The 24908-nt window shown below is 34.4% G+C and overlaps 3 protein-coding genes across 4 annotated transcripts; 2 read left to right on the forward strand and 1 right to left on the reverse strand.

The window, feature by feature from the left end:
* Positions 1-3710: 3710 nt before the first annotated feature.
* ELP2 (elongator protein 2) lies at positions 3711-10777 on the reverse strand. The gene is made up of 10 exons (XM_011040442.1): positions 10503-10777; positions 10322-10409; positions 9990-10075; positions 9541-9694; positions 8904-9064; positions 8135-8809; positions 7042-7363; positions 5962-6179; positions 4915-5092; positions 3711-4340 (listed from the first exon to the last, which is right to left on the reverse strand). The coding sequence occupies exons 1-10, from the start codon at positions 10650-10652 to the stop codon at positions 3871-3873; spliced, it is 2502 nt and encodes an 833-aa protein (XP_011038744.1). The 5' UTR covers positions 10653-10777; the 3' UTR covers positions 3711-3870.
* Positions 10778-13290: 2513 nt separating this feature from the next.
* Positions 13291-19206, forward strand: LOC105135532 (uncharacterized). Of its 2 annotated transcripts, none has more exons than XM_011040444.1 (9): positions 13291-13689; positions 13774-13851; positions 14289-14972; positions 15132-15201; positions 16665-16765; positions 16893-17067; positions 18222-18392; positions 18477-18577; positions 18673-19206. In XM_011040444.1, the coding sequence occupies exons 1-9, from the start codon at positions 13369-13371 to the stop codon at positions 18730-18732; spliced, it is 1761 nt and encodes a 586-aa protein (XP_011038746.1). In that variant the 5' UTR covers positions 13291-13368; the 3' UTR covers positions 18733-19206. The 2 variants fall into 2 exon arrangements, with proteins under 2 accessions (XP_011038746.1, XP_011038745.1); XM_011040443.1 differs by having other exon boundaries at positions 13292-13689; positions 15132-15234.
* Positions 19207-22472: 3266 nt separating this feature from the next.
* Positions 22473-24233, forward strand: LOC105135533 (auxin-responsive protein IAA32-like). Its single transcript, XM_011040445.1, has 4 exons — positions 22473-22941; positions 23441-23689; positions 23775-23883; positions 23985-24233. Exons 1-4 carry the CDS (start codon positions 22797-22799, stop codon positions 24064-24066), a joined length of 585 nt encoding a protein of 194 aa, XP_011038747.1. The 5' UTR covers positions 22473-22796; the 3' UTR covers positions 24067-24233.
* The last annotated feature ends 675 nt before the right edge of the window (positions 24234-24908 follow it).

A 24908-nucleotide genomic window follows, 5' to 3' on the forward strand; every position in this document is an offset into this window, starting at 1 on the left:
CCACTCCACGCCATTGCATTCCTTGATCATAATTTAGGTTGTCCTATATTGCGCCCGTGCTAAGTCACGGACAGATTAACTTTTTTAATCATAAAAAAAAAAGTCAGGAAACAATTATGTTTTCAGAGAAATAAATAAAAGAATTTAAATAACCTAGTTAAATTTTAATTAATTTAATAATAAAATAAAAATATGAGGCAACAAAAAAAATTAAAAAACAAAGTCAAACATAGATATTAAAAAAAATAAAACATTTTTTTTAAAATTTTAGTTTACTTTTCAAATCATAACTCAAGTTATTTGATTGAAAGCATTATAAATAAAAAAATTACGTGGGTTGAAATTACACAAATAAAAAACTACACAAAAAATCCAAAAATATAAAAATAATAAGGGTTAAATTTTACAAAATAAAAATAAAAATAAATCAAAAGGCAACAATAAATTTTCAATTTGATAGTTAATTTAAAAGAATAAAAACAACAACTAAAATGACTAAATAAAAAGACTGAAAAATAAAGAACATAAAGTTTAGTATCAAATTTGAATTTTTTAAAATTAAATGAACGGATTATCCAATAGCTCAAGAAGATAAGGGACTAAAATGAACTCTTGAAACAAATTTCAAATACACTACCTATTTTACCTGTTTTTTTTACTTTAGTTCTTTATCTTTTAACTTAACCCTTCCTTATAAAAACAAATATACAATTGGATGCTAATTTTGGTTAAAAGGGATAAATTTACAAAATAAAAACTTAATAACTAATTTAAAAACTAAAAAAACCCGCTCCAATCCATGGTATTGCCTGAGTAGATGAACAATAAGAACAAAAACACTTCTTTTAGTTTCTTTTACCTAGTTATTTGACTTGCGCTCTGCCATAGACCAATTATTTTTTTCTTATAAAAAAGTTACGTATACTGTTTTTTCAATGTGTTTTTATATATAAAAATTAAATAAATAAAGAATTATATGTGCCAATAAATGAGGAAAAAAGTCATTATTGATAACTAAAAACAAAACTAAAAAAATCAAGAGACATATATAGATCAAAATAGACAAGATATTTACTTGATTGTGCTTGTTGAATTTGCTTATTAAATTTTATTTTTTATTCAATTAATCAATAATAGAAATAGACACATATTAAATTGATTAAATAAAAAAAGAAAAAAATGGCAAGGCTACATATATTAGAAATATTATATGAAAATAAATATTTTTTATTTTTTAAATAAAGTTAATCTATATAAAAGATAAAAAAAATAAAGACAACGAGAATAATCTTTTTAAAAACTAAATACAGATAACACCGTTAAAATAAAGTTTTCATCAAAAAAATGTTTAAAAAAATCACAAAGGAGAGATATTAATTGAAACATGAATTTAAAAATTATTTATGAAAAAAAACAAAAAAATATATCAATTAAGAAAATCAATATTAGAAATAAAATAGCCCATATTGTGGTTTAATTCGTCAAACTTGTACTCTAGTCATGAACATAACCGGGTTTAGTACTTTTTTAAATTTATATTTAACCATAAGAAAAAGAGAGCTAAAAAATAATTTAGGTTCTTGAGCCCATGGCCTCACGCTTTTGAGCCATTTTAAGGAAAATCCTAGGCATGTGGACGAGGCTTCAAGCCCGTGCACCTAGGTTTGCTTTTTTGTTTATGGGTGTTCAAAGGATATTAGTGAGGTGTTTCTAGATTGAAATGATTTAAGAGTTGGATTATCTTTTATAAAAGAGGCGTTGCCTCGATTTCTAGCCACCATTTGATAGCTAAAATCTGAGCTCGAAAATAAAAAAAATAATCTATTAATTCAAAATACCAAAAAAATCTAAAATTATGAAATATAGCTAGGTTAGATTTATCTTTAGACAACATTAAGGTTCTAAACAATCTCCATCAAGCTCCTCTTATTTTGTAGAACCCATGGAGACTATAAAAATCTATTTTTATAGTTGTAAATGATTTGAATGATAATATTCTCTTTCATTACTAGAATCTAGTGACTATTCTCTCTTTTCTTTCTAATTAAGAGCTGAGAATTGTTATAAATAAACTTTTATATAAAAACAAATTTTTTTGATATTTAAAAGGATTTAAATTATCTAATTTGTATTATTTTTAAAGTTTAAAGACCTAAGTGTATTTCTTAAAAAATCTCTGATATATCATTCATGTTTGATGCTCGTTTCATTTGAGTTCATTTTCTTTTAATATCTTAAGAAATTAGAAGCAATTGATGTTTAATTAGGATTAAATAGCTCAAAATAAAAATTCAAGGACCAAAATAAATTATTAAAAAATACAAAATATATGCATAGTGTTTCGTGTGGTTGTGAATATTGTAGCTGAACAGTGAAAAAGCGCGCATTCTAGAGTTTCTTATAGTAGTTGGTAAGAAAGGACAAAAGGGGATGATGCTGAGGAGGAAGATGGACGTTAATCCATCCATCAAACTTGACTAACAAACAAGGGGGGAAAAATGATGGCACTCGATCTCTCCAAATTCAGTTGGATCGTAAATTTATTTGCAAGGAAGGATAAGAAGAATCCATATTTAGTTCTCTATCCATTGTAGCAAACAAGGAAATTATCTCATCACCCATTCTCTTTACAGTCCATCTCTCTTAATAAGGCTCTATTTGTTAAAAAAAAAGAGAGAGGAGAGGATGAATAAGATGAAGTGGGAGTGTGGAAATGAGGAAGGATGAATGTTGATCCGTTAATTTAAGTTTTTGTTTGATTAGCATTGATCAATTATATATAGTAAATTAAAGTGTGGAATGTTAGGAAGGATAATCCCTTTCTTCTCAGGTGCCAACCGAGGACCCTTTTTGCCCGTCTTCTCGAGCCATCATTCCTAACAAAGCGAAATATTTAATCATTTACAATTAGGGGGGCAGCTCAAAAGAGAAAGTATATCATCTGCTTTAATGATATTAGGATGTGTATGTATGTTTAGACTGTGAATCCATTATACTCTACAATAGATTAATAGGGGTTATTTTTATTTTTTTAATGTAAAAAAATATTCTGTATGATGACCCGAGATGGATCGCTGTATATATTACAATGGCTTATATTTTTATTTTTTTGTAATTTGTAATTGCGCAAATAACGCTAATGGCAATGAGCTTCTAGTTTAACAAGTTATCTATGTCCTGTGTCGCAATGTTCTTAGATTTGAGCCTCTGTTTCGCCAGAAAAGAAGAAGAAGAAGAAGCGCTGGCAGTAGCATTTCAGAGAAATTATTTATAGTGGCTAAGCATCTCTTTAAAGGGTTTGGGTGGCTTAGAGCAATAGATTGGGATCTTTGACAATCTAACATTCAATGCTCAAAAATTGACCTGGTGCCCAGGCGTGCTTGCTGAGAAAGCAAAGAAAATAATGACTGCGCCTACAATTCTCATGCCATCCTTGAATGCGAAGTGACTTGAGAGATATCCTTGGTTTTTTTTTTATATATATATATGTATGTATGTATATAAGGAGACGGCTTCCACCTCTTTGCCACAATCAATGGCTGGTTTATGAAATATGGAGTTTCGAAAATGCATGGCAGTAATAGCATGCTGCCTATCAAAGGGACCACAGAGATTTAGCACTTGTAATCACTGATTAATAAAAGGTGGATAAAACACCCTGGAATTACAAAACCTAGAATTAGCCTCTGCATGGTATGTAATATAGAAAATTCAGGAAAAAGAAATGGATCGGTTTCATGTGATCTTTGTCAAGCTGACACGGGACACGAAAAGGAAAAACATAAATCAGAGAACCTCGGAAATTAGAACGTGTCATTAATTGATACATAAAAAATTGTTAAAAGATTCAGAAAAAAAGAAAAAACTTGTTTACTTAGCAATCACATCAAACACTCTCACACATTGGTCAGCTCCACAAGAAGCCAGTTGCATGCGCCTGCATTCTTCACTCTTTTCAGGGTTTCTCCATGACAGTCGATTCACTGAAGACACATGGCACAATGAAGTATCGAACCGGACTGCAAGATTGGCAGCTGCACTCTTATTGATGGTAAGATTCCACAATTCAATGAGTCCATTTTCCATTCCAACTGCGAGAAGCCCATGATTACTTTGACGATCAATACCGACCCATGACAGGGCAGTGACACTGCTGCTGAACTGTGGGAAAGTTATCATCTGTTTAACTGATGATTCCTGCTCCACGGCCCAGATCTTCACTGTCTTGTCCCTGGAACCAGTTGCAAATTGGTGACCAAACGGGTTCCAGGAACAAGACCATATAATTCTCTTGTGTGCCTCCTGTCTTGCTACAAGCTGATAACTAACTTCATCCGTGTCTATACAAATATCACGAATAAAAGATTCGATCAGAGCATGCTATGAAGTTTCATGGAGTCTTGAATTATAAAGGCAGACACTATTGGGCAAGTTTACACATAAAATTAATCCCATCATGTTTCTGAAGAACCGTGTACTTTCATCCCCAGAAAATAGTTTTGAGTCCAATTTATTGCTGAGAGAGGAAAATGAAATAAAGTGCACTGACTTGTTAACATCTCATTTTGGATGAAAGAAACAAACATGGAAAATGCAATCAAATGCCCCAGAAGATGCAGTGGTATAAGTACTGGGTCATATGCCGACAACAGAAAAGCAATGATCCACGGAACCAACTGCAATGAAGTATGACATTCTAGACAAGTCTAAAATTCTGATGTTGTCAGCCTTCATCCAGATCTTCAAAAGAAAAGAAAAGAAAAACATAAAAATTATTTTACTCTTGCTATGCACTTTCGAGCAAATCTCTCTTCTGACCATTTCCATATAGCACATGCTTTAGCCTTAAATTAATCCACAAGTACAAGGATGATGACACTGAAGAGTAGCATATAAATTCATGATAAGGGGTACCTGTTCTTTGGATTGTGAAAACGGAGAACTGCCTATCTCTTGACACAGCCAAAAGCATACTGTCATCACGAGAGAATTCCATTTGTGTCACTGTTAAGCTATGTGCCTGCAAACGACCAACTGCCTTCCAGGAGCCCACTTGCCACAGCCATATTTCTGCTACCATGGCAGACTGGGCCTGCAAAACATAAAATATATAATTAAAAATTTACAACTCCCAAACCATCCTGTGTGTTTGCAGGGGCAATTTTAGAACAATCATTTGCACTTGCCTAAAAATCCATACATGTAGCGGAAAGAATGCCACTCCTCATTTATACAAGTTGTTGCAAGAGAGCCACTCATACTAGTTTGAGTTTATATTATATTCTCCAGTTCAAATTAACTTTTTGATGTATTCGAATGAGCTGCCCTCCTGGTTCATTACTGGTCCACTTCAACTTCAACTTCAACTTCAACTTCAACTTTAACTAAAAAGATTTTCTTCCTTCACACTTCTTTGAGTTCCCAAATAAGTTATGTTGATGAAACACTACTGTTCCCAATAGCAGTGAAAATGAGACCAAATTAGTTTCATATAAATGTTACTAGGGAAGCCAATGGACATAATATTCCAGCATGTTTATTGGATGCAATCACTTCTAAAGAACAAGTATTCCCTTGAATGATATAATATCTTCTCCAGTTACAATACATACTTTGCACCAGAGCAATTATCGACCATGTTTCCCAGAAATGTCTCTCCCAGCATGAACGTTCATGACTGAAGTAAAGCACTCGAGCAATTGCCATCCACCCAAGGGTAAGTACTTTTGCAGCTAATAATGCTGAATCAAACTAAACACAGAAAAATCGGAAGGAACATGACTGGAATAGGAGTCTTGTAATTTTTTCTCCATCTTTATTTGGAAATTAAGTAGGATACTGGTTGCAAGAAGGAAATCTATAAGCAAAAAAATTTCTCCTTTCCCATGCCTAAGGGTATTTTTGTTGAAGTTCACACTAGAGTTTAAGACAAAAGTAACATTTGGTATTATAAGCATATACCTTACACGAGGAAGCGACAAGCTTCCCCTCGTGATCACAACTTAGGGAAAAAAGCTCATTTCCATGACCATAAAGTTTGTGCGACTCTGGCCATAATGTGTGGTATGCCAGCTGATCTTCAATGGGAGGTTCAGTGAACACAACTGGAACTGCATCAGGAATGCTTTCAAGGGTATCGAGACCATCATTCCCATTCCTTTCTGGGATTTCCTGCGCAGCTGCAAAACAAAAACATCAGTTAAAATACTTTTAGTTAGAAACTTGCACTTGCTGCTAGTTGCATGAAATCTTGGTCTTCTCTTATGAAAAAGTAGTGCGAAACCATCCTCAGTTTAAGAGATAGATATCTATAACAAAAAATGGCTTGTCATTAATTTTTTTTGTTTTTATTACTGACAATAAAGAGCCATTATCTAATCATGGCCCCAACAAAGCATGGTCCAGATGAAGAATTTGATACCAGTCCTCCCTTTCAGTTTTTTTGTATTAAATTGTTACCCAACAGTTTCACCCCTTCTATTTCAAAACCAAGACTTTTTTACTTTCATACCCGGTAACAGCTTCTAGTCTTATTTGTTAGGCAAATACAAGCACAGGCATGCATGCACACTTGCAGACACAATGTGCTGGAATATGTGTATCTATAGATCTGGAGGGTGGAGCTCAAGAGTGGGAGCAGGGTAGGGATGCATCAACCCAGTCCACATAAAACAAAAGGCTAACTGGCATAAGAATACAATTGCAAGAATGGCTAAAGAGGCTAATACAGTGCCTTTTTCACTTATAGTAACTATGTACCATGCAAACTTTCATTGCACTAGATATGCTGTAGCAATTTACGATGTCATATGAAGAAAAGTAAAAACTTTTCCCTCTCAGAATGCTTAAAACTGTCAGTTCCATAATCTAAGAATGCATCAACCATCAAGTATTTGACATATTTAATTCATCTACAAGAAGCAAACCATGTCCAAGACTTTCGAATTGTTACAGATATTATTAAACTGCAAGATAAGTACATTCAGAGATTTTATGTACTACACACTGACATACATATATAGAGAGGGGGGGAGCACTCACTGTTAACATAAATAGGCTTCTGAGACAGGCCAAGAGCAGACATATTTGCACCCAAAATCTGAACATCAACTTGAAGGTTTTCAGGAAAACTAGACTTTTGACAGGTGGCAAGATTCAGTGTCTTCAAAAATGATAAAGGAGCTTCAAACACTCTAGCAACTTTCTCATCAGCTCCACCAACAAAACGATGGTTCCCCTTTCCTTGGATGATGGCCACACAATTGATGTCATGGCCATGAATCTGAGGGCGAGCAATTTCATGCCAGGATTCCTCATCTGTGAGAGAAGCACTGTTTTGCCATGGAGCAAAAATACGAGTTGTCTGAAATGAAGACTATTTGTCAGAAGTGACTGAAGTAACATGTAAAACTCAGATGTATGCATGCAAAATCATGAAATAATTTTTATTAGGGGTAAACAACCAGTTTTACTATGCAATAATACGAGAATAACACTTACAAAAATTCAATAATTCAACTTTTATCATGAATGTCTTCAAGGTTGCTACTTCAAGCTCTTCCCATAACTATTCTTTTGCTTTACTTTTCTTTTCTTTTTTTTCCTAAAAAGAAAACTTTAAAAGGCTAAGTAATTTCTCTTCCTTAAATTCACAGGGAACTTGCTGACAAGATAAAACCGAAGAGGGTATGAATTTTCTTTTCTGATGCTTTTGCTTACAGTGTTTTTTTTTTTTGGACAAGTCAAAGAGATGTTCTTGTTGCCCTGTATGCCCCAACTTTTGTAATCCACACAGCCCCATTCATATGTAGAAGCACTATTCATATGGTTACCCAAACTATCTAGTGTCTACTTAAACAACAGTAAGAAGACATGAGATAAAACATATTTATGAAGCACTCTGATATTGGATTATTGTTATATCTCTTTGTTTGAGAGACTTTTCTTATTCATGTCAAGTTTCAAGATTCTATTGGTCCATCAAATGGCTCGCTGCATGTTACTGGATTAACTTTCCATTTTGTATATTTAATATCGTTTTAGCCTGTTAAAATTAACTGGAAAGAACTTTGCAGACTCGCAATAAGGAAAAATATGTCATGAAACAGTTCCTAAATCATGAACAAAACAATACCTGGTCAAGACTAACTGATACCATGTATTCTCCAGACCTCGCCCATGCAATATCTGTCACTGCAGCAAAGTGCCCAGATGGAACTTTCTGTGGTTGCCAATGATCCACATCAACACCAACATTTTTCCATAGATGGAAAGCCCCACCATATCCATGTGCTAGAATTGCATTTCCATCTGGGCTCCAGTGCCCCCCATAAAATCCTAGAGCAGAATGACTTAACTCCCCAACAGTGACCACATTCATCCAGATACCAGTTTTCCTTTCAGGTTGCCAGATCATCATTGTCTTGTCCATTGAAGCAGACAGAATGCTTTGTGGCTGATGGTAGGTAGTTTCTTCTACAGATGTAATTGAAGGGGGCTGCCACTCCACTGAATACACCCAATCTTCATGTCCAATTAAGAGAGACTCTAAAGATATCTGATAGGAGGAAGAGCCAGCAACAAGTACAGGACCCTCAATATAAGATGCCAGGCTTATTTCCTCTTTCCTATATGTACCCTGGTTGTTGGTCAGTGAACCCCTAAGGGTCATCTTCCATATGCGGATGCCTTTGTCCTGAGACGAACTTACAAGCAGAATGCTGTTTGCTTCGTTATTACATATGGGCAATGAGAAGTCCAAACTCCTGATCCAATCTGTATGTGCTTTCAAATCGCAAGCATGGACAAACTGGATACATAAGAAAAGAAAACCAGCATGTTTGAGATGCACAGAAAATATTTTGTGCTGGAAAATAGGCAGGCTTAGATTCAGAGTTGGATACCTTTCCTGTCCTCTCCCCACAGTAAAGATGAATTTTGTTATCCAATCCCCCCATAGCAAGGACCATATGCCCAGAATTTCCAGGCAATTCTGCCAATGAAAGAGCCACCATAGGCTTTGAACCAACAAATAGGGTCTCCAGACATGACAATTTACATTCACCTAAAACAAGCAAATGAAGCTTTAATCATCATCAAGAGCAATTAGTTCAATGTCTCGTCAATGATGACAACAAACAGGCTAAGTTAGGATAACTATTGTAGAGAAGCCATGATCTGCACATAATATAGATTGGGGTTATTGAATTCAATCAACATTTAAGATGTCAAACTGCAACCAAACTCTGTAGCTTGATTGCAATAGCCATTTCTATGCAATGTTCACACAAAATTTTTAAGAGTAATAAGGCAACTGGAAGTTTGTATAGATAGTTCAACACGGTATAATATACATGGAAAACACGCATCGGTCAACTAAGAAAGTTCTAATTGACAAAACAATCTCCATCATATGTCGTCTCCATAGCAAGCTTGTGTCTTATTTATAACGATGTCAACAACAAGCAAACTAAACATTGTTTGGCCTTAAATTTCAATAGCAATGAAAATGAAACAGTCAAAAAAATTTTACTTGCTTACCTCCAGCAGTAGAAGGTAGGACCAGTTCCCACACATAAACTGTACCATCAGAAGAAGTCGATGCAAAAATTGCATCTGTTTCAGAAACCATAATTCCAGTTATGCATGTAACCCCCTTCTTGTGTGATTGTGGCAACTGCAACACTTGCCTCCACTGAAAACAAAAGAAAAGCAATGATGAAGAAAGAAAATTATAGAATATAAGTTACTGAATTGCTTTCTAAAAGTAAGAGATGCCCAGAGTTATTTAAACACTACACAAAGTAACAATTACCTAAAACAAGACATCATAGCTATTGATTATGATTCCAGACGTTCATGATTCAACAAGTTATATAGGTAAGCAATAAAATAACGGAAAAAACTTAATCCAATTCCCATGAAATGAAACCGATTTTGGATTAAATCATCAGCACCAAAACATAAGAAGAAGAGAAGAAACAGATTACCTTTTTGTCTGCAAGAGTTAACTCCCATAGCATAATAACACCATCAGTGTCTCCAGAAAGCAGGTAATGACGGTCTAATTGTTTTGCTGCCAACGAAAACAACAAATTTCATTAGGATTTTACAAAAGAGTAATCTTAACTGGCCTGTGAAGTAAGAATTCCAAAAATCTTTGTATTGAATTAGCAAAACAAAATAGTTAACAGAAAGCAGAATTTTCAGACTTCTTGACTTTTTAAACATCTCTCGGAATCCAAATAGAACACTAGTCATACATAAAGCTTTGTGCAGTAAGCAACTAAGAACAGCCCGTGAACACATAAAAAGAACGAACCTTTGAAAGCAAACTTTGTGCTTGGAATCCAGTGAGTGCAGTTGACAGAGGCCTTGTGACCAGGAAGTGTGGTCAGAATCTGAGCAGTCTATCCCAGAGAAAAAAAAAGCCAGGTTTGTTAAGAATGCCACTACAACAAGGTTACAGTCTGATAGTTAGAGAATATGAGGAAGAAAGATACCTTGGAACAGAAAATAGCGACAGCATTCTGGGCACCGAAGGAAACCAAATCAGAGGCGCCCCAAGAAACGTTATTCACTACTCTGTTGCATCCTGCTCCTATGAACACGCTCTTCACTTCAACCTCACTCTCTTCTTTATTTCCGCTCATCGTCAACTTATTTTTAATAATATCAGAAATTTCTTCGAAAGAAAGAGACTTGCTGACGGCTGCACCGATCGAGCTGGGAGAGCGGCCAAAACCTTCTGCGAGTTTTTTTCAGGTGAAAAGAAGAACGGGGGTCTGAGGACGGAAAAAAAAAAGGGTGGGGGGTGAAAGTGGGCCTGGTTGTTCAACTCCGAAACTGGACCGTGGATTGGGTCGTAAAGTCATATTCCCTGGGCTTCGGTCCAATGAAATTAATAGATTTTTTTCTTAGGCTGGCGATTTGGACACCTGCGCGCGTTTAAAATCAAACCTTTATGAAAAAAAAACTTAAAACATTATTCTACAATATCTTTACTTGGTATAAAAAAACAAGTAATCTGAGATGATATGTTTTATGCAATCATGTAATTATATAAAGCATTAGTTTGAATATATGTAAGTTAACCGTTGCGTGATAATTGTTATTTAAATTGCCTAGTACAGTAGTAACTTGATGAAAATTACAAAAATAAAGAAAATGAGTGGTAGTTGTCCATATAATTAATTAGAAGCACGAATTTTGGATTTTAGCCCGGATTTTGATTTTGTGCTTGTCTATTTCACTTCATAATAATTAATTTAATTTAATTCAAAAATAATTTTTTTTTGTAAAAACTAAATTCAACAAAAATTAGAAAAACAAAATTAAAGACAATACATATTTTTAAAAAAAATAACAACATCCAATAAAAAATCAAGACAATAATAGACAAGATGTCAAAGGATGGGAAAAAAGCTTGAAAAATAAAAAGAAAAAAAAATTATGTCGACTTCATAAATTGAAAATAATTTTTTAAATTTATAACCTATTAAATTCAACTTTTAAACTCAACTAAAAAGTCAAATACCTAACTAGTTAAGTATTGAAGGGTGAAATAATAATAAAAAATACTTCAAGGAAAAAAATTAATAGGGAAATTTTTTTAAAAAGGATGAAAATGAAAAGAAAAAAACAATTCCAAAAACCATGTAAAATAAAAATAAATTATAATTAAAAGAATATAAACCAAATCTAATATATGAAAAATCCATAACTTCTTAAATTATTATAAATAAACAAAATTATAATAAGAAAAATATGGATAAAATTAAAAAAAAATCTTAATTTAATAAATTAATCTAAATAAATAAAATTTTAATAAAAATATTAAAAATAAAATTTTAAAGATAACAAACCTCGTGGATTGATTTGATTTAAATTAATCTAAATAAATAAAATTTTAAAGATAACAAACCTCGCGGATTGATTTGAGTTTTTTTCAATGCCAACACAAAAAATGAGCAAGATAGGAGGGGGGGACAAGAAGGCCATATACATCACCTGTATATGGATGGGATGCTCAGGCACCTTAATCATTGTATTGTGAGCAAGGTTTTGATCATTGGATGTTATCACATACACCGTTTGAACTTGTATTCTTAGAGACCTGTTTTTTCTTTTTCTTTTTCTTTTTATTTATGAAATCACCTTATTGTCTCAAATAACGCCTAATAGCTACTAAATAATTATCTATATTTTTTTTTTAAAAAACCCTCAATCAAAGGCAAGGGGTTTTACATTCCGAGGGCGATGCTATAATTCAATTGCTTGGAAATTAAATCAAAGATTAAAAAACCCCTTAACCAGTGTTTAATGTTTCTTATTGCCTGTATAATAAAAATACAAAAAATCAATTTAGCCTTGTTATTTTTATAATAACTAATGAGTTTTATGAAAAAGATTTTACCGTACAAAAACAAAGCGAACTAATTTTTTCTATTAAAAACAAAATTGTAATTTACTGTTCAATCTATACAGTAAAATACTAAGCTCTTTAACTTTTAGCTTTTGTTTTGAAGGGGTAATTTTACATGCGTGCCGGTTTGAAATTAGTAATATTCCTCGTTCATCACGTGGTCAAAGTGTATTTCATTTTCAATTTCAGAAATAAAAAAAAAATGAATAGCAAATCAAACTGCCCCTCCCCAATTTTCTCCTCTTACCCGTAACCTCATCCATTTTACTCTCATCTTACTATTTTTTATTTATCTTTCTTTCTATAAAACAATTTTATATCGGTTTAATTAATCTACTGAACCATATATCCTTTTTACAACCTGTATGGTAAATAATTAAATTAAAATTTGCAGAGGAGCAAAAGAAGGGATAGGAGGAATCTTTTTCTTATCTTGTGTAAAAGTTTGCAGAACGGTGAACGTCATGGGCTTTGGGAGACTCTTCTGGCCCACATCGACAAAAGCGGAGATAACGGACAAGCGATCAAGCAAAGATGATAGGAATCGCAAGAGAAGGGAAGGCAAAGAAAAGAAAAGAACCCCGTCCCTATCACCACCAGCCATCCCCACCTCACCGCATTTTCTGATCCTCGTTGCCGCACCGGCGAGCCTGTTTGTTCCGCGGTTGGTTGTGTTTTTTAAAAAGTTTTAAATTCTTTTTATATATTTTAGATTACATATTAAAAATAATAATAAAATTTTATTTTAATATATTTTTAAATAAAAAATATTTTTAAAAACAATTAACACTGCAATTAAAATCTACCAAAAGCAAAAGCGAAAGCGAAAGCAAGTCAACATCCGAGACCGGCCATAAAAACACACAACCAACTCCAACAGCTTTTCTAATTAAAAATCAAATGACATAGAAGAAACACGAAACAAGATACAGTAGAAAAAGAAAATGGCAACGACAATCCAATCAGATATTCGTTCCGCCCTACACGTAGCCAATCTCATCTTCATCAATCCCAATCTCATCCTCTCTCGCGCCACCGCTTCCTCTGCGCGGTGGTTTTTTTCTCCACGACCACTACTATCATCGTACCGTAGGATTTCAACTCCCACGTCGTTCCGAGCGAGAGCGTTCTCCTCCGAGTCAACTGAACCTGTCGTCAGGGTTCCAGAGAAGCCTCCGATTTGCACTGCTGATGAGCTCCACTATGTCTCCGTCTCCAACTCCGACTGGCGTCCCGCTCTCTGGCGCTACTATCCTTCTCCTCAGGTCGGTCCTACTTAGTCTACATTTCATGCTCTAGTTCGTTTATAGTCCTCTACCTTTTTGAATCATTTTTTTGTTTGATTACAGGCGCCTCCTAGGAATCATCCGCTATTGCTATTGTCTGGACTCGGGACTAATGCCATTGGTTACGATCTCTCACCTGGGGTAACTCTCTTCTTTGCAAGTCATTTTTAATTCCATTTCAAGCAAGATGCATGTGATTTAATTGCAATAGTTAATTTATTTATGCAAAACATTATCTAGTAAAGCACGTAGCAGCATACTTTTGATTGTAGTCTATGCTGCTTTCAATGCGAAATTTATCCAAAAAATGTTGGAACGTTTCTAGTTACGATTGACCTTTCCGAATTTCTCCTATTCAAATGCTAACTGCTTCAAATCGCTTGACACAGTGAATAAGGTTTTACCTTCTGAGCTTGGTTTAAATTTCAGGGGTTTGCTGTTCCAGCAAACGCTGAATTATTATTTTGTTCTGTTCTTCTTTATAGGGGGGGTCTTCAAATTAATTCTACTTGTTTGCATGTTTTGTATTTTCCGACCGTGCAACACTTTATCCTCTTGCGTTCGTTTCATGGTTGCAGTCTTCCTTTGCACGGTACATGTCTGGCCAGGGATTTGAGACGTGGATTCTTGAGGTTCGGGGTGCTGGTTTGAGCGTACAGGGATCAACTCCCAAAGTTGTTCAGCAGGCTGCCCATGAAGTCTCTGAGCAGATGGAGGTTGTAACTAAGAGTATGGCAAATGGATCTTTGTCTACAGACCAGCAGCCAAGTAAGGTTGCCAGTCCCGTGTCAGATTCTAGGGTTTCTTTTGTTGAAGAGGACCCACATCTGGCAGGGATTGTAACTGTGTGGGATGAATCAAAAAAAGTGACAAAGTTGACAGAAATCTTCATGCGTTTGTCTGAGAGACTCTCTGGCTTTCTCAGTGAAAGTCAATCGAAGATTATGTTTGCAAAGCTAGTCGATCAGATAGCAAAAATCTTAGAAGATTCTCAATTATCTGAACGCATGAACGAGATAAGGGGAAAGCTTTTGAGCTTGTTAGAAGCAAGACAAAACTCAGCTATTGCTGGTCAATTCAGGGATCTGAGTCAAGGGCTGGTTAATGTTATCGAGGAAGGTCAAAAATCTGTTTCTCCGCAGTTGTTTGACTTGCAAGAGCGTCTTTCATCAACCATAGAAGATTTCCAGAAACAACTTGACTTGATTGTGAAGTATGACTGGGACTTCGATAATTACCTGGAAGAGGATGTTCCTGCGGCGGTGAGGTGACATTTTATCTTGCTGAGACTCTATGCACCATTCTGTCTTTGCAGTTAGCCTTTTGATAATAATTGTTTTTACCATGATCATTGAAATTTGGTTATAAACAATTCTTGGTGATTCCTCTTGCGTTAATGAGCTTTACCTTCATCCATGTAGATGGAGTATATAAGGGCCCAAACCAAGCCAAAGGATGGTAAATTGCTTGCTATTGGACACTCCATGGGAGGTATCTTGCTCTATGCAATGCTGTCACGATGCAGTAAGTTACCATCACTCACTGCGTGTCATGTAACTGTAAACTCTTCTGCTTATAAGGGACATAGCACGCATGTTTCCGTGTTACTGGGTTCAGTAGACTTGCTTTTCCAACACATTAAAATATTCTTTATAGTCGCTCATGCAAGTCTCATAATATATCTTCCAATCAATAAAAAAAAAAATTCTGCTCATCTAAAGCCTCAAATGTGTATCTAGCATTTACAAATGTTAAAAAATTTGGACCAGACTTCTGGCTAGAATCTTTGTTTGAAGTTTAAACCATGATTGAGTATTTCTGGTGAAGGGCCTGAGATTCTCTCTCGTATCCAAGGAATTAGAGAAGTACAAGGAGTACCTATAACCCAAATACTAGGCCAGTCCAAGTTTTAAATGAAAGCAAGACTAAGTTCAGTGGGACAGGTGATCATCTTTGAGTATCCAAGTTCTTTGTAACTTGCCAACTGGATGTAGTAGTAGGAATTTTCAGATGAAAAAACATGAAGCTTTCTCAAGTGTCTCCTAAAATCTTCACCCTGGAGGTGGCAGATCAAATGGATCAGAACATTGTAGAGATGGTGCATTCCTCTGTCTGTAGCATTATCTTTTATTTCTCATGATCTATATTTTGAGTATCTTTTCCTTTTCTAGTAGACATTTAATCTTGTTTCTAAATCTTTAACAATTGAATGCTAGCTTGTGTGGAGATGATCATTGACTTTTATGAAGCCTAAGTCTGTTTGTCGCCAGCTTTAGCTGCATAAAGTCACCAAAGAAATATTACAATGCAAGAAAAATAGAAAAGAGAGAAAAAAACCTTGTTGAATGTCTCATGACAGCCTCTGGATTCTTCACACAGCACTTACACGCCCTCAATTGCTTTCGGAGTTTAAATAATTTACACCATTACATGTTACATTTGAACATGATGACTTTATGGATACTTGCTGCATGGTAGTGATATTTGCAAATTATTTTTTTTTCTGTACTTTAAGACTCATGTTGGGTCCGTTTAAGAATAAGATTAATTAAAGAATTCAATGCAGCTCTTTCCCGTATTTTGAACTCTGGAGTTGATGTGAAGGTGAAACTACTGACACTGCATGTTTAATATGTATACTTCAGAATGTTCTGCTCAATGGTAGAGTTAGAGAATGTCTGAAACCACACTTGTTCAAAAATATGTATTTGATGTTTCCCATGCTTTCATTGAATAATGATTGCGTCTATTAAACATGTACTAAATTAGTTTATCTATTGAAAACATGGTTAACCTTTATTGCAAGATTTACTAACCTTGGAATAAAATTGAAGCAATGTCTTCTTTCCATCTCCTGGTTTCCTTTTTCTTTTATTTTCTGATTTGAATACAAAAAGAAATAAATGTGTGATAATTTTACTAATAATATTCATTTCGTGTTTATCATATTCAAGGTTATGAAGGAAGAGACTCTGGATTGGCTGCTATTGGTACTCTAGCTTCATCACTCAACTACACACCTTCAAAATCGAGACTCAAATTGCTTTTGCCACTTGTAAGTTGAAAACAAATTCTGCACATCATCTTTTTGTTTATCTAGGTCAGATGTAGCTGTCTACTTTTGAATTCTTGTGAGGAATACCCTTGTTTAAGATACTACTAATGAGACTATTGACAAATAGGCAGACCCTGCTCAAGCTCTTAATGTACCTGTTGTTCCTTTGGGAGCAATGCTGTCAGCAGCATATCCTCTTTCAACCCGCCCTCCTTATGTCTTGTCTTGGCTTAATGATTTGATATCAGCACAGGACATGATGCATCCAGAGTTGTTGGAAAAGCTTGTCTTGAACAACTTTTGTGAGTGCAGTTTTCCTATCGAGCAAAAATGTTACTGTTCTTTTCTATTTCAGTTTAGTCTCTTTCTGTGTGTGAACATATTTGCTCTGTTTAGACTGTTAAATCAATGGGGATTCGAGCCTGCTTTTTTCTGTCATGTAAGGTGATGACAAATTCTCTTTATTGTGATGGGCTGAGGACAGAGAGAACAGTAACCACTGATTTAGTATGGAATTGTTGGAAATCAATAAATATTTCCACTGGCGCTATACATTGATGAAAATGAGAGTGTAAAAGTGTATTAGGGATATGGACTCAGAGGAAAATCAAATTTATATTTTATGCATACAGGACATAGTTGCAATCCTGACTCATTCATGCCATGTTGAAATGTCCCATAATTACACAACTGTTCTCAGGCCCAGATATAAATGGAGAAGGTTCCGGTATTGATGTTGACTGATGAGTATAGATCTATGGGAAAATGAGTGGGTTAGTTGAAGGGATCTGCTCAACAGTGAAAACATCCGTCTATTAAGTAATGAGACCGGGCAGGGATTCTAAGGAAAGAGGAAAGCTTTGCAATATTGTTTTTATAAGGAAAATCTCATGAACCATGTTTAAAACATACAAAACAGCACACATGGCCCTACGAAGAGTGGGATGTTGTTCAAGACACCATTGACCTGCCTCAAAATGATTTCGAGGGTTAAAGAAGTATCAATTTAATGCAGTTGACCTGGGAGATACGCTTTTCCAAGTAGGGGGGTAAAAGGGAAATCTGGTATTGATGAATCTAAGGGATTGTTATTGAAGAAGCAATTTTGACAATGAACGATTGTTGACTTAACACACCCATCTTTTCTCTTTCCTTTTCTATTTTCCATTATTCAAATGCATTTGATCGTCAAAACAATATCTGTCTCCATACAGGCTATAATTTTAAGCTTGTCTCACAAGCACTGGCATGCGGTTACTGCTGGTGGTTTAATAACTTGATTTGTACAGACTTTGTTTGCCACCCTCACCCCACCCCCATACACACTTGAGAATGGGATGGATGACTTTCCATTGTTAATCTGAAACTGTTATTTGATCATCTTAAGTCAGTTTCCCTCTTTTTATCATCTCTATTTTACTATTTTGTAAATATGTGTTTCGATTTTTACTGGCAGGTACCATACCCGCAAAACTTATTTTACAGCTTACAACAGCTTTTCAAAATGGTGGCTTGTGTGACAGGAGTGGTAAATTTTTCTACCAGGATCATCTGCATAAGAACAAAGTACCTGTATTAGCCATAGCAGGAGACCGAGATCTCATATGCCCACCAGAAGCTGTTGAAGGTGTGTGAACTACAGTACTTGCTTAGATGTCTTCCATACATGCCTATCGTTTGCTTCTTTCTCATAATGATTTGAATGCATTAGAAACTGTTAAGCTCATCCCTGAGCATTTGGCCACCTACAAAGTGTTTGGAGAACCTGGAGGTCCTCACTATGCACATTATGATTTGGTGGGGGGGAGACTGGTAAGTGGTTCATAACTGCAGCAATGCGTAACATCTTGTTTGATAGTTTCTTTTCACAGTGCTTTGTGTTGTAATATGCCTTTCAATCCTCACAGGCAGTGGAGCAAGTTTATCCTTGCATAATTGAATTTCTTAGCAGATATGACCTGACATGAGTATCCAGCAAATGAAACTTCATTACCCATGGCATTCTTTGCAGTAGCTGCAGACACTATTTTCCTACAGGCTTGAAATTCCCCTCTTTGATTTAAACACTGTCCAGCTTTAATTCAATGCCAAGCACACGTTCATATCTTTGGTGAAGCTTTCCAGCACTGAATATTGCCGGTGTTGGTTGGAAGTTAAACACAGGGAAGGAATGAAGTTTATACGACTTTTGATCCTGTTTTATAATAGGAAATTAAGGCCAGGAAAGATTCGGTTAAAAGTATGCTCATTTTTCGCCGTCCATTCAATTTCGTGTAGTTCATGGTCAAATGATATAATGAAAAAGAATTCTTGTAGATCAAGTTCAGCTGGGATGACGAGGTATCTTATTATTTACCGAGACATCAGGCATGCATTTCTTTCGTTTCCTCCTTGTCCTGTAGCAAAACCGATATTATTTTGTTTTCTTTTCGTTTTTTTTTCAATTTTTTTCGAATATTGGAAAAATGAAGCGTGTTTCAGGCAAATAAAGAGTGTCTCAAATAATGGCTTACATATCTAATTGCTTTTGCGTTTCAATTTCGAGTCTTTTTTAAAATTGGCTTTAATATTTTTTTTTCATTTTTTTATAATTTTAAATATGTATTGATTTAAAAATAAATTTTTTAAAAATAAAAAATATACTATTTTAATATATTTCTAAATTAAAAAATATTTAAAAAAAAAATTATACTGCAACACAAAATATGTATGTCATGTTCCAGAAATGAATTGCAGGATTAAAAAATATTTTAAAAAACAATTATACTGCAACACAAAATATGCATGTCATGTTCCAGAAATGAATTGCAAGCAGATTGATTTCTTTGATTTCTTTATAGTGTTCTATTACCAGTCAACTTTTATGGAACTTGAGAACGAAGCTCGAGTGACCTGCTCAAATCTTGGTTCAATAATAATTTTCAATATCTGTTTTTGCGTTTTTCAAATCAAGTTCTCGTGTTAATTTTCTTTGGTTCCACATATGATTAATAGATTTTTGAACACATCATCAGAAAAATATTTTGTTCAAAGAAATTAAATGCCAGATTAATTACAAAGAACAACGCATTTTATTTCATTTCTTCGTGGCTGGTTTCTTTTCATTTGTGTGAGCTGAAATTTTTCCTTGTCTTGCATATACAAGCGTGTGAAAATTGTGCCTGGCCCCTGTCCTTATAAAATATTTGAATTTGAAGTAACATGATCGTTTTGTTTTAAGAAATTAAATCTTAGATTAAAATTAACAAAGCATTTTATTTCATTTCTTCGTTTTTGTGTTAATTTACTCATGCATATACTGACAATCACTTTACTTCTAGGATAATTATATTAACCTATGAATGGAATTGAAAGCAAAAATTATCCAAGGATTTGATTTAAAGCAGAAAAGAAAAAAAAAGAATATCAATTCTAAATGTTCCTTTGTGGTTTGATGGTAAAGATCATCATCATTAAAATCATGATTCGTATAATTTTACAAATTAACGTATATCTAATTTGTAAATTTGAATTAAAAAATCAAAATCTAAGTACAATCAGATTTGATTTGTACAATATTGATAAACTCAATCAAATGCATGATTCTGCATCCATTTACGAGTTTAAAAAAAATTCATGAGTAGCAGCTTGAATGTTTTCGTTCGTGCAGATTAGGTGCTCTGCCAAATCCTTCGCTTGATGACCAAGATCAACATCATCTTTACCTGCTTCTAAATAAGAAGAACTTGCTCTTCTTGTTCCCTCATTCCTTGGATTCTAGACAGTTCCCATCTTGTAAGCTTGACCCAAAAATGATGTTATTGCAACCATCATGTTCTATGAGAGACATGGATATCTTGATTTCAACAGTAAACAGAAATGGGATCCAGAAGTCTTTAAAGCCTCTAAGGGGTTGCATGTGGTCTCATTGTAACCCCTCAGTTTCTGCCTTCGCAAGGGTAGTGTTCTTACAAGGAAGGTATCGGCGGCATCTTCTGCAGAGTAAAATGCATGTAGAAGCCTCTTTGCCTGTTCTTTGTTTCTTGAAACCTTTAAAGATTGGTGAAGTAAATTGAGCTTGTTAGTTGCTTCCTGAACTTGATTTCTCAAGTTGGATTAGTAAGAGTTGCTTCTCCGTCTAGAAGAAGAGTTTGGAATTTCTGAATCGAAAGCAAAGCTACCCATTCAGCATTCATGGACTGATCTCTAGAAGAAAGTGAAAATATATTAGTGTAGGAGTGGCTTGTTTATTTTTGTATTTTAAAAATATTTTAAAAAAAATTATTTTTTATTTTTTATTATAAATTAATATTTTTTTAGTGTTTTTAGATTATTTTAATATATTAATATCAAAAATAATTTTTAAAAAATAAAAAATATTATTTTAATATATTTTTAAATAAAAAATACTAAAAAAAAACGTATTTTTAATAATAACTGCAATATATAGATTTTTAAAACATACGGTGAAAGTAAATCAATTTCAACTCTCTCTCATGGGACCATTATTTTTGTGGGTCCAAATACTAATAAATTAAAATAATGATGGAACTTGAAAGTTAATATTTTGCACGATTTTAGTGGCAAAAGTATATGGATTTCTTTTAAGAATGTTAATTTTTATTCAGTGAAAATTTTAAATTATATATAAATTTTTATTTAAATTATATATTTTAAAGTATTTGAAATTTTATATTATTTATTTTATTTTTATTTTAATTACATTATATTGTTATTTTTTATTTAAGAGTTGTCAATATATAATTAATTTTTACAATTCAATTTTTATAATCCAAGTTTACATTTATATTTTATATCACATAAAAAAAAAAAAAAAACATTTATATTTTATATCACATAAAAAAAATATTTTAACAACCATGATATGATTGTTATCGGACCAATTAGCATTGGAACTAATTTCTATGTTCAGGTGATTTTTTTTTTTTGGTTCCAAGACGAATTGTGGTTTGACCAAAAAGTTGGAAGACCAAGACTAGTGCATTCAGATTCCAGATTTATGAACCGTGAGCATCCTTCTCGTCAACTTAAACATGGCTCATTTACAGTCCTGAGCAGGAATCAGACCTCAAATTTTGCTAATAGGAAGAGGAATTAATAATCAAGATTCTTTGTATTCCAAAGAACAAAGTGGTTATGGGATCCTTCTAATTCAACGGCAACCCCTTTTTTACAGTCTAGTTAAGAAGAATCCTATGCTGGCAAGCAGGTTTCATCCACACAGCGATGTTCTGCAAGGGCGAAGCAGAGTGGGATCAGGGGTGACGATGGGATCGTTGTCCCCCCTAAAGAGTAGCTGTACTGTCATCTGAGAGAGACCGCCCAACTAAAAAAAAATAAAAGCAAGAACGGGAACTCAAGCCAAAACTACATCTCTACGGGATTGTTTATTCCCTGAACACGAGACACTACTTTTCTTTCCACACAGGCACGGGAAAAATAATGAAGTGCCGATTTCCATTATTGCAACTTGCAACCACTGCTCCTGGAACAATGTGCACAAAGGCATTGTATGCTGATAGCTGTCGAAAACTCAAAATATTGCTTATTAGCAGTACATTTTCCATTTTTTAAGAAAGTTGTAGTAAATTTAAAAGAAAGAAACAAGCGACATAATTTCATACTTGTGTGTTGGACCCAGCAGTTCAATCCTGAGCAGTCACTGACTAGTTGCTCACCGTTGGATTTCCAACCTGAAAAGCAGAACCCTTGTTGTAATGTCGGGTTGCAGAATCCAAACCAACTTTTGTTACAATCACTTAGGCCATCCCTTGTTTTTCCGTTTTTCAGCAACTTCCTTGTGTACTTGCATGTTGGTAGTATCAGAGTAACACAAGAAGATAAGCACCACTCAATGATTAATAATGGGAGAAAACTTGCTTGTCTACTTGGCGGGAGCCCGGTTCTACTTTCAATTGTCATTGCAGAATTCATTGTATAAATGGGTTCTCCTACCGGGTGCAAATCAACACAATTTTAAGTTTTGACTACCAGCATTCATTCCACTCATTAATCCTGCAATATTAATCCGATGGATTCTAATGCATCAGGCTTCCTTCTAAATCCTCCAGCTCTTCACTCTACTTACTATCAGCCCAGGGAAGATGATGGTATTATTGATCTGGGTCTCAGTCTCAGAACTTTGCAGCCTGAAGCTTATCATCCATCTGGACATCGTATGCCCCTTGTTCCTTTCTTTAATTTTTGTTTAGCTTTTGCAGCAGTCATCAGGTAAAAGAACTCTTTCATGAAGTTAGCGTGGCAGTGACATGATTTGCTATACAAGTAGCATTTGTGGAGAAAGGATGTTGACAAAATCATCGACGAAACACCATGGAATTAATGAAAATTCTGCGCTAGCACAGATCTTGCTGTGAACACAAAAATTGTTTTATAGTGGAAAGAGCTATTCATTACTATGGAGAACCTTTTTGATATAATCAGTAATACTAAATGATTCTGGATAGTTATGCCTCAACTTAATAGTGACAAGATCTGATTAGCAATTGTTGTAGTATGTCAATTCTAAATTGGGATGATGTAGAACGTCTCTACTTATCTAAATGAATTTCATTTTAATTGAAGCTTGAGCCTCAAAAAGCTGAACATTTTCTCTGCTGTTTTTGATAACTACAATCTGAATTTTCTTACTGGAGTTTCTTGTACATATATCAGTGGTAGGCCTGGAGGGATATGGTGACCTGATGGACTGGCCTCAGGCAAACCCACCACTAAAACACTCCACTGCAAGCTACAATAGATTTACTCCACAAGATTTTGACAAGGAGGCAGAGGGATTTCAGAGCAAAGACAGCTGGGCTTATGTGAAGGTAAACATGGATGGGGTGATTGTTGGCAGGAAATTATGCATGCTAGATCATGGTGGTTACTCAAGCCTCGCACTTCAGCTCGAACAGATGTTTGGTAGGTACCAAAAAACACGTTCGAACCCATTCTCCCCCCTCTCTTTCAGAATCAAAGATAACATGATTAAGCTTCGTTGTTCCAGGAAGACAATCTGCATCTGGGTTAAGGCTGTTCCAAGCAGGGTCTGAATTCTGCCTGTTCTACAAGGACAGAGAGGAGAATTGGAGGACCGTTGGTGATGTTCCTTGGAAGCAAGTTCTTAATCCACTGTTGTTATCTATGCATGTTTTTTCTCTACCTTATACAAGACACATTTTTTTAGCGAGTCCCTCTTTCTTAAAAATATTGACAGGGAGCTTGTAGAAAGCGTCAAGCGGCTGAGGATTGCACGGAAAAGCGAATCTCTTCTTCCATATTCACCGGCCTTCTCCTGAATTGTTCTTCTGCCATCACTCCTTTTTAGGCATCTCTTTGAATTGCCATGTCTATTGTGTATGCGGCAAAAATGAGTAGTTAACTTTTAAGCTCCCAAGAAGAATGAAAGATGACATTTGCATCAGGATAGTAGGCAGCACATTTGCATCGTATGCTTAATGTCCCTGAGCGTAAGCATATGATGCTGTTTTAAAGATGTTGCAAAGCATTCTCTATGGCTTGGATGTAGAACCTTTGGATCATCTGTCCAAATGTTTGAAGGTTGTGTTATCTCAATATAAGTAGTGTTTTTTTATCCCACGGCCTTCTAAAATTTGTGATGTGTTTGTAAGTGTGGCAATAATTTGTTTTTTTAGTGTTTTTTATTTAAAAATATATTAAAATATTTTTTATTTTTAAAAATTATTTTTGATATCAGCCTATCTGAATAATTTAAAAAAATATTAATTTAAAGCAAATAAAAATTTTAATTTTTTTAAATATATTTTTAAAATGCAAAAATAATAGAAACTTAAAATTCTAAAAAATTACAGTTTATTTTAAAAGCAGTCCATAACTATGCAAAACACCCTAAATGCATAAAACTAGATTCCTTAAACACCATTCTGGAGCACCATAAACACTCTTATTTCTCAAAAAAAAAAAAGCCAATAATTTTTTTAAAAAATTACAGAATCTAAAAATAATAAAAATACATCAAACAATTCGAAAAAATGTAACTGACAAGCGGATCATGTGAAAAAAATATACATGTACAAAAAATAAAATATGAGTGTAATATATATTAGGTTAAAATCTGAGTGTATTTCTTTGCTAGAACCCAAATGAAATAACATATATA

The sequence above is a fragment of the Populus euphratica genome, unplaced genomic scaffold (genome assembly GCF_000495115.2).
Source record: "Populus euphratica unplaced genomic scaffold, PopEup_1.0 scaffold123.1, whole genome shotgun sequence".
NCBI lineage: Eukaryota > Viridiplantae > Streptophyta > Magnoliopsida > Malpighiales > Salicaceae > Populus > Populus euphratica.

Excerpts from the sequence above, each read along its gene's own strand:
- LOC105135533 (XM_011040445.1), top strand. The coding sequence starts at position 22,797 with ATGGATTCTAATGCATCAGGCTTCCTTCTAAATCCTCCAGCTCTTCAC. Across the intron at positions 23,690-23,774 it reads TCAGCTCGAACAGATGTTTG|GAAGACAATCTGCATCTGGG; the intron begins GTAGGTACCAAA and ends TCGTTGTTCCAG. Across the intron at positions 23,884-23,984 it reads GTTGGTGATGTTCCTTGGAA|GGAGCTTGTAGAAAGCGTCA; the intron begins GCAAGTTCTTAA and ends AAATATTGACAG.
- ELP2 (XM_011040442.1), bottom strand. The coding sequence starts at position 10,652 with ATGAGCGGAAATAAAGAAGAGAGTGAGGTTGAAGTGAAGAGCGTGTTC. Across the intron at positions 10,410-10,502 it reads TCGCTATTTTCTGTTCCAAG|ACTGCTCAGATTCTGACCAC; the intron begins GTATCTTTCTTC and ends TCTCTGGGATAG. Across the intron at positions 9,065-9,540 it reads CCTACCTTCTACTGCTGGAG|GTGAATGTAAATTGTCATGT; the intron begins GTAAGCAAGTAA and ends TGCTTGTTTTAG.
- LOC105135532 (XM_011040443.1), top strand. The coding sequence starts at position 13,369 with ATGGCAACGACAATCCAATCAGATATTCGTTCCGCCCTACACGTAGCC. Across the intron at positions 16,766-16,892 it reads TCAAATTGCTTTTGCCACTT|GCAGACCCTGCTCAAGCTCT; the intron begins GTAAGTTGAAAA and ends ATTGACAAATAG. Across the intron at positions 18,578-18,672 it reads ATTTGGTGGGGGGGAGACTG|GCAGTGGAGCAAGTTTATCC; the intron begins GTAAGTGGTTCA and ends CAATCCTCACAG.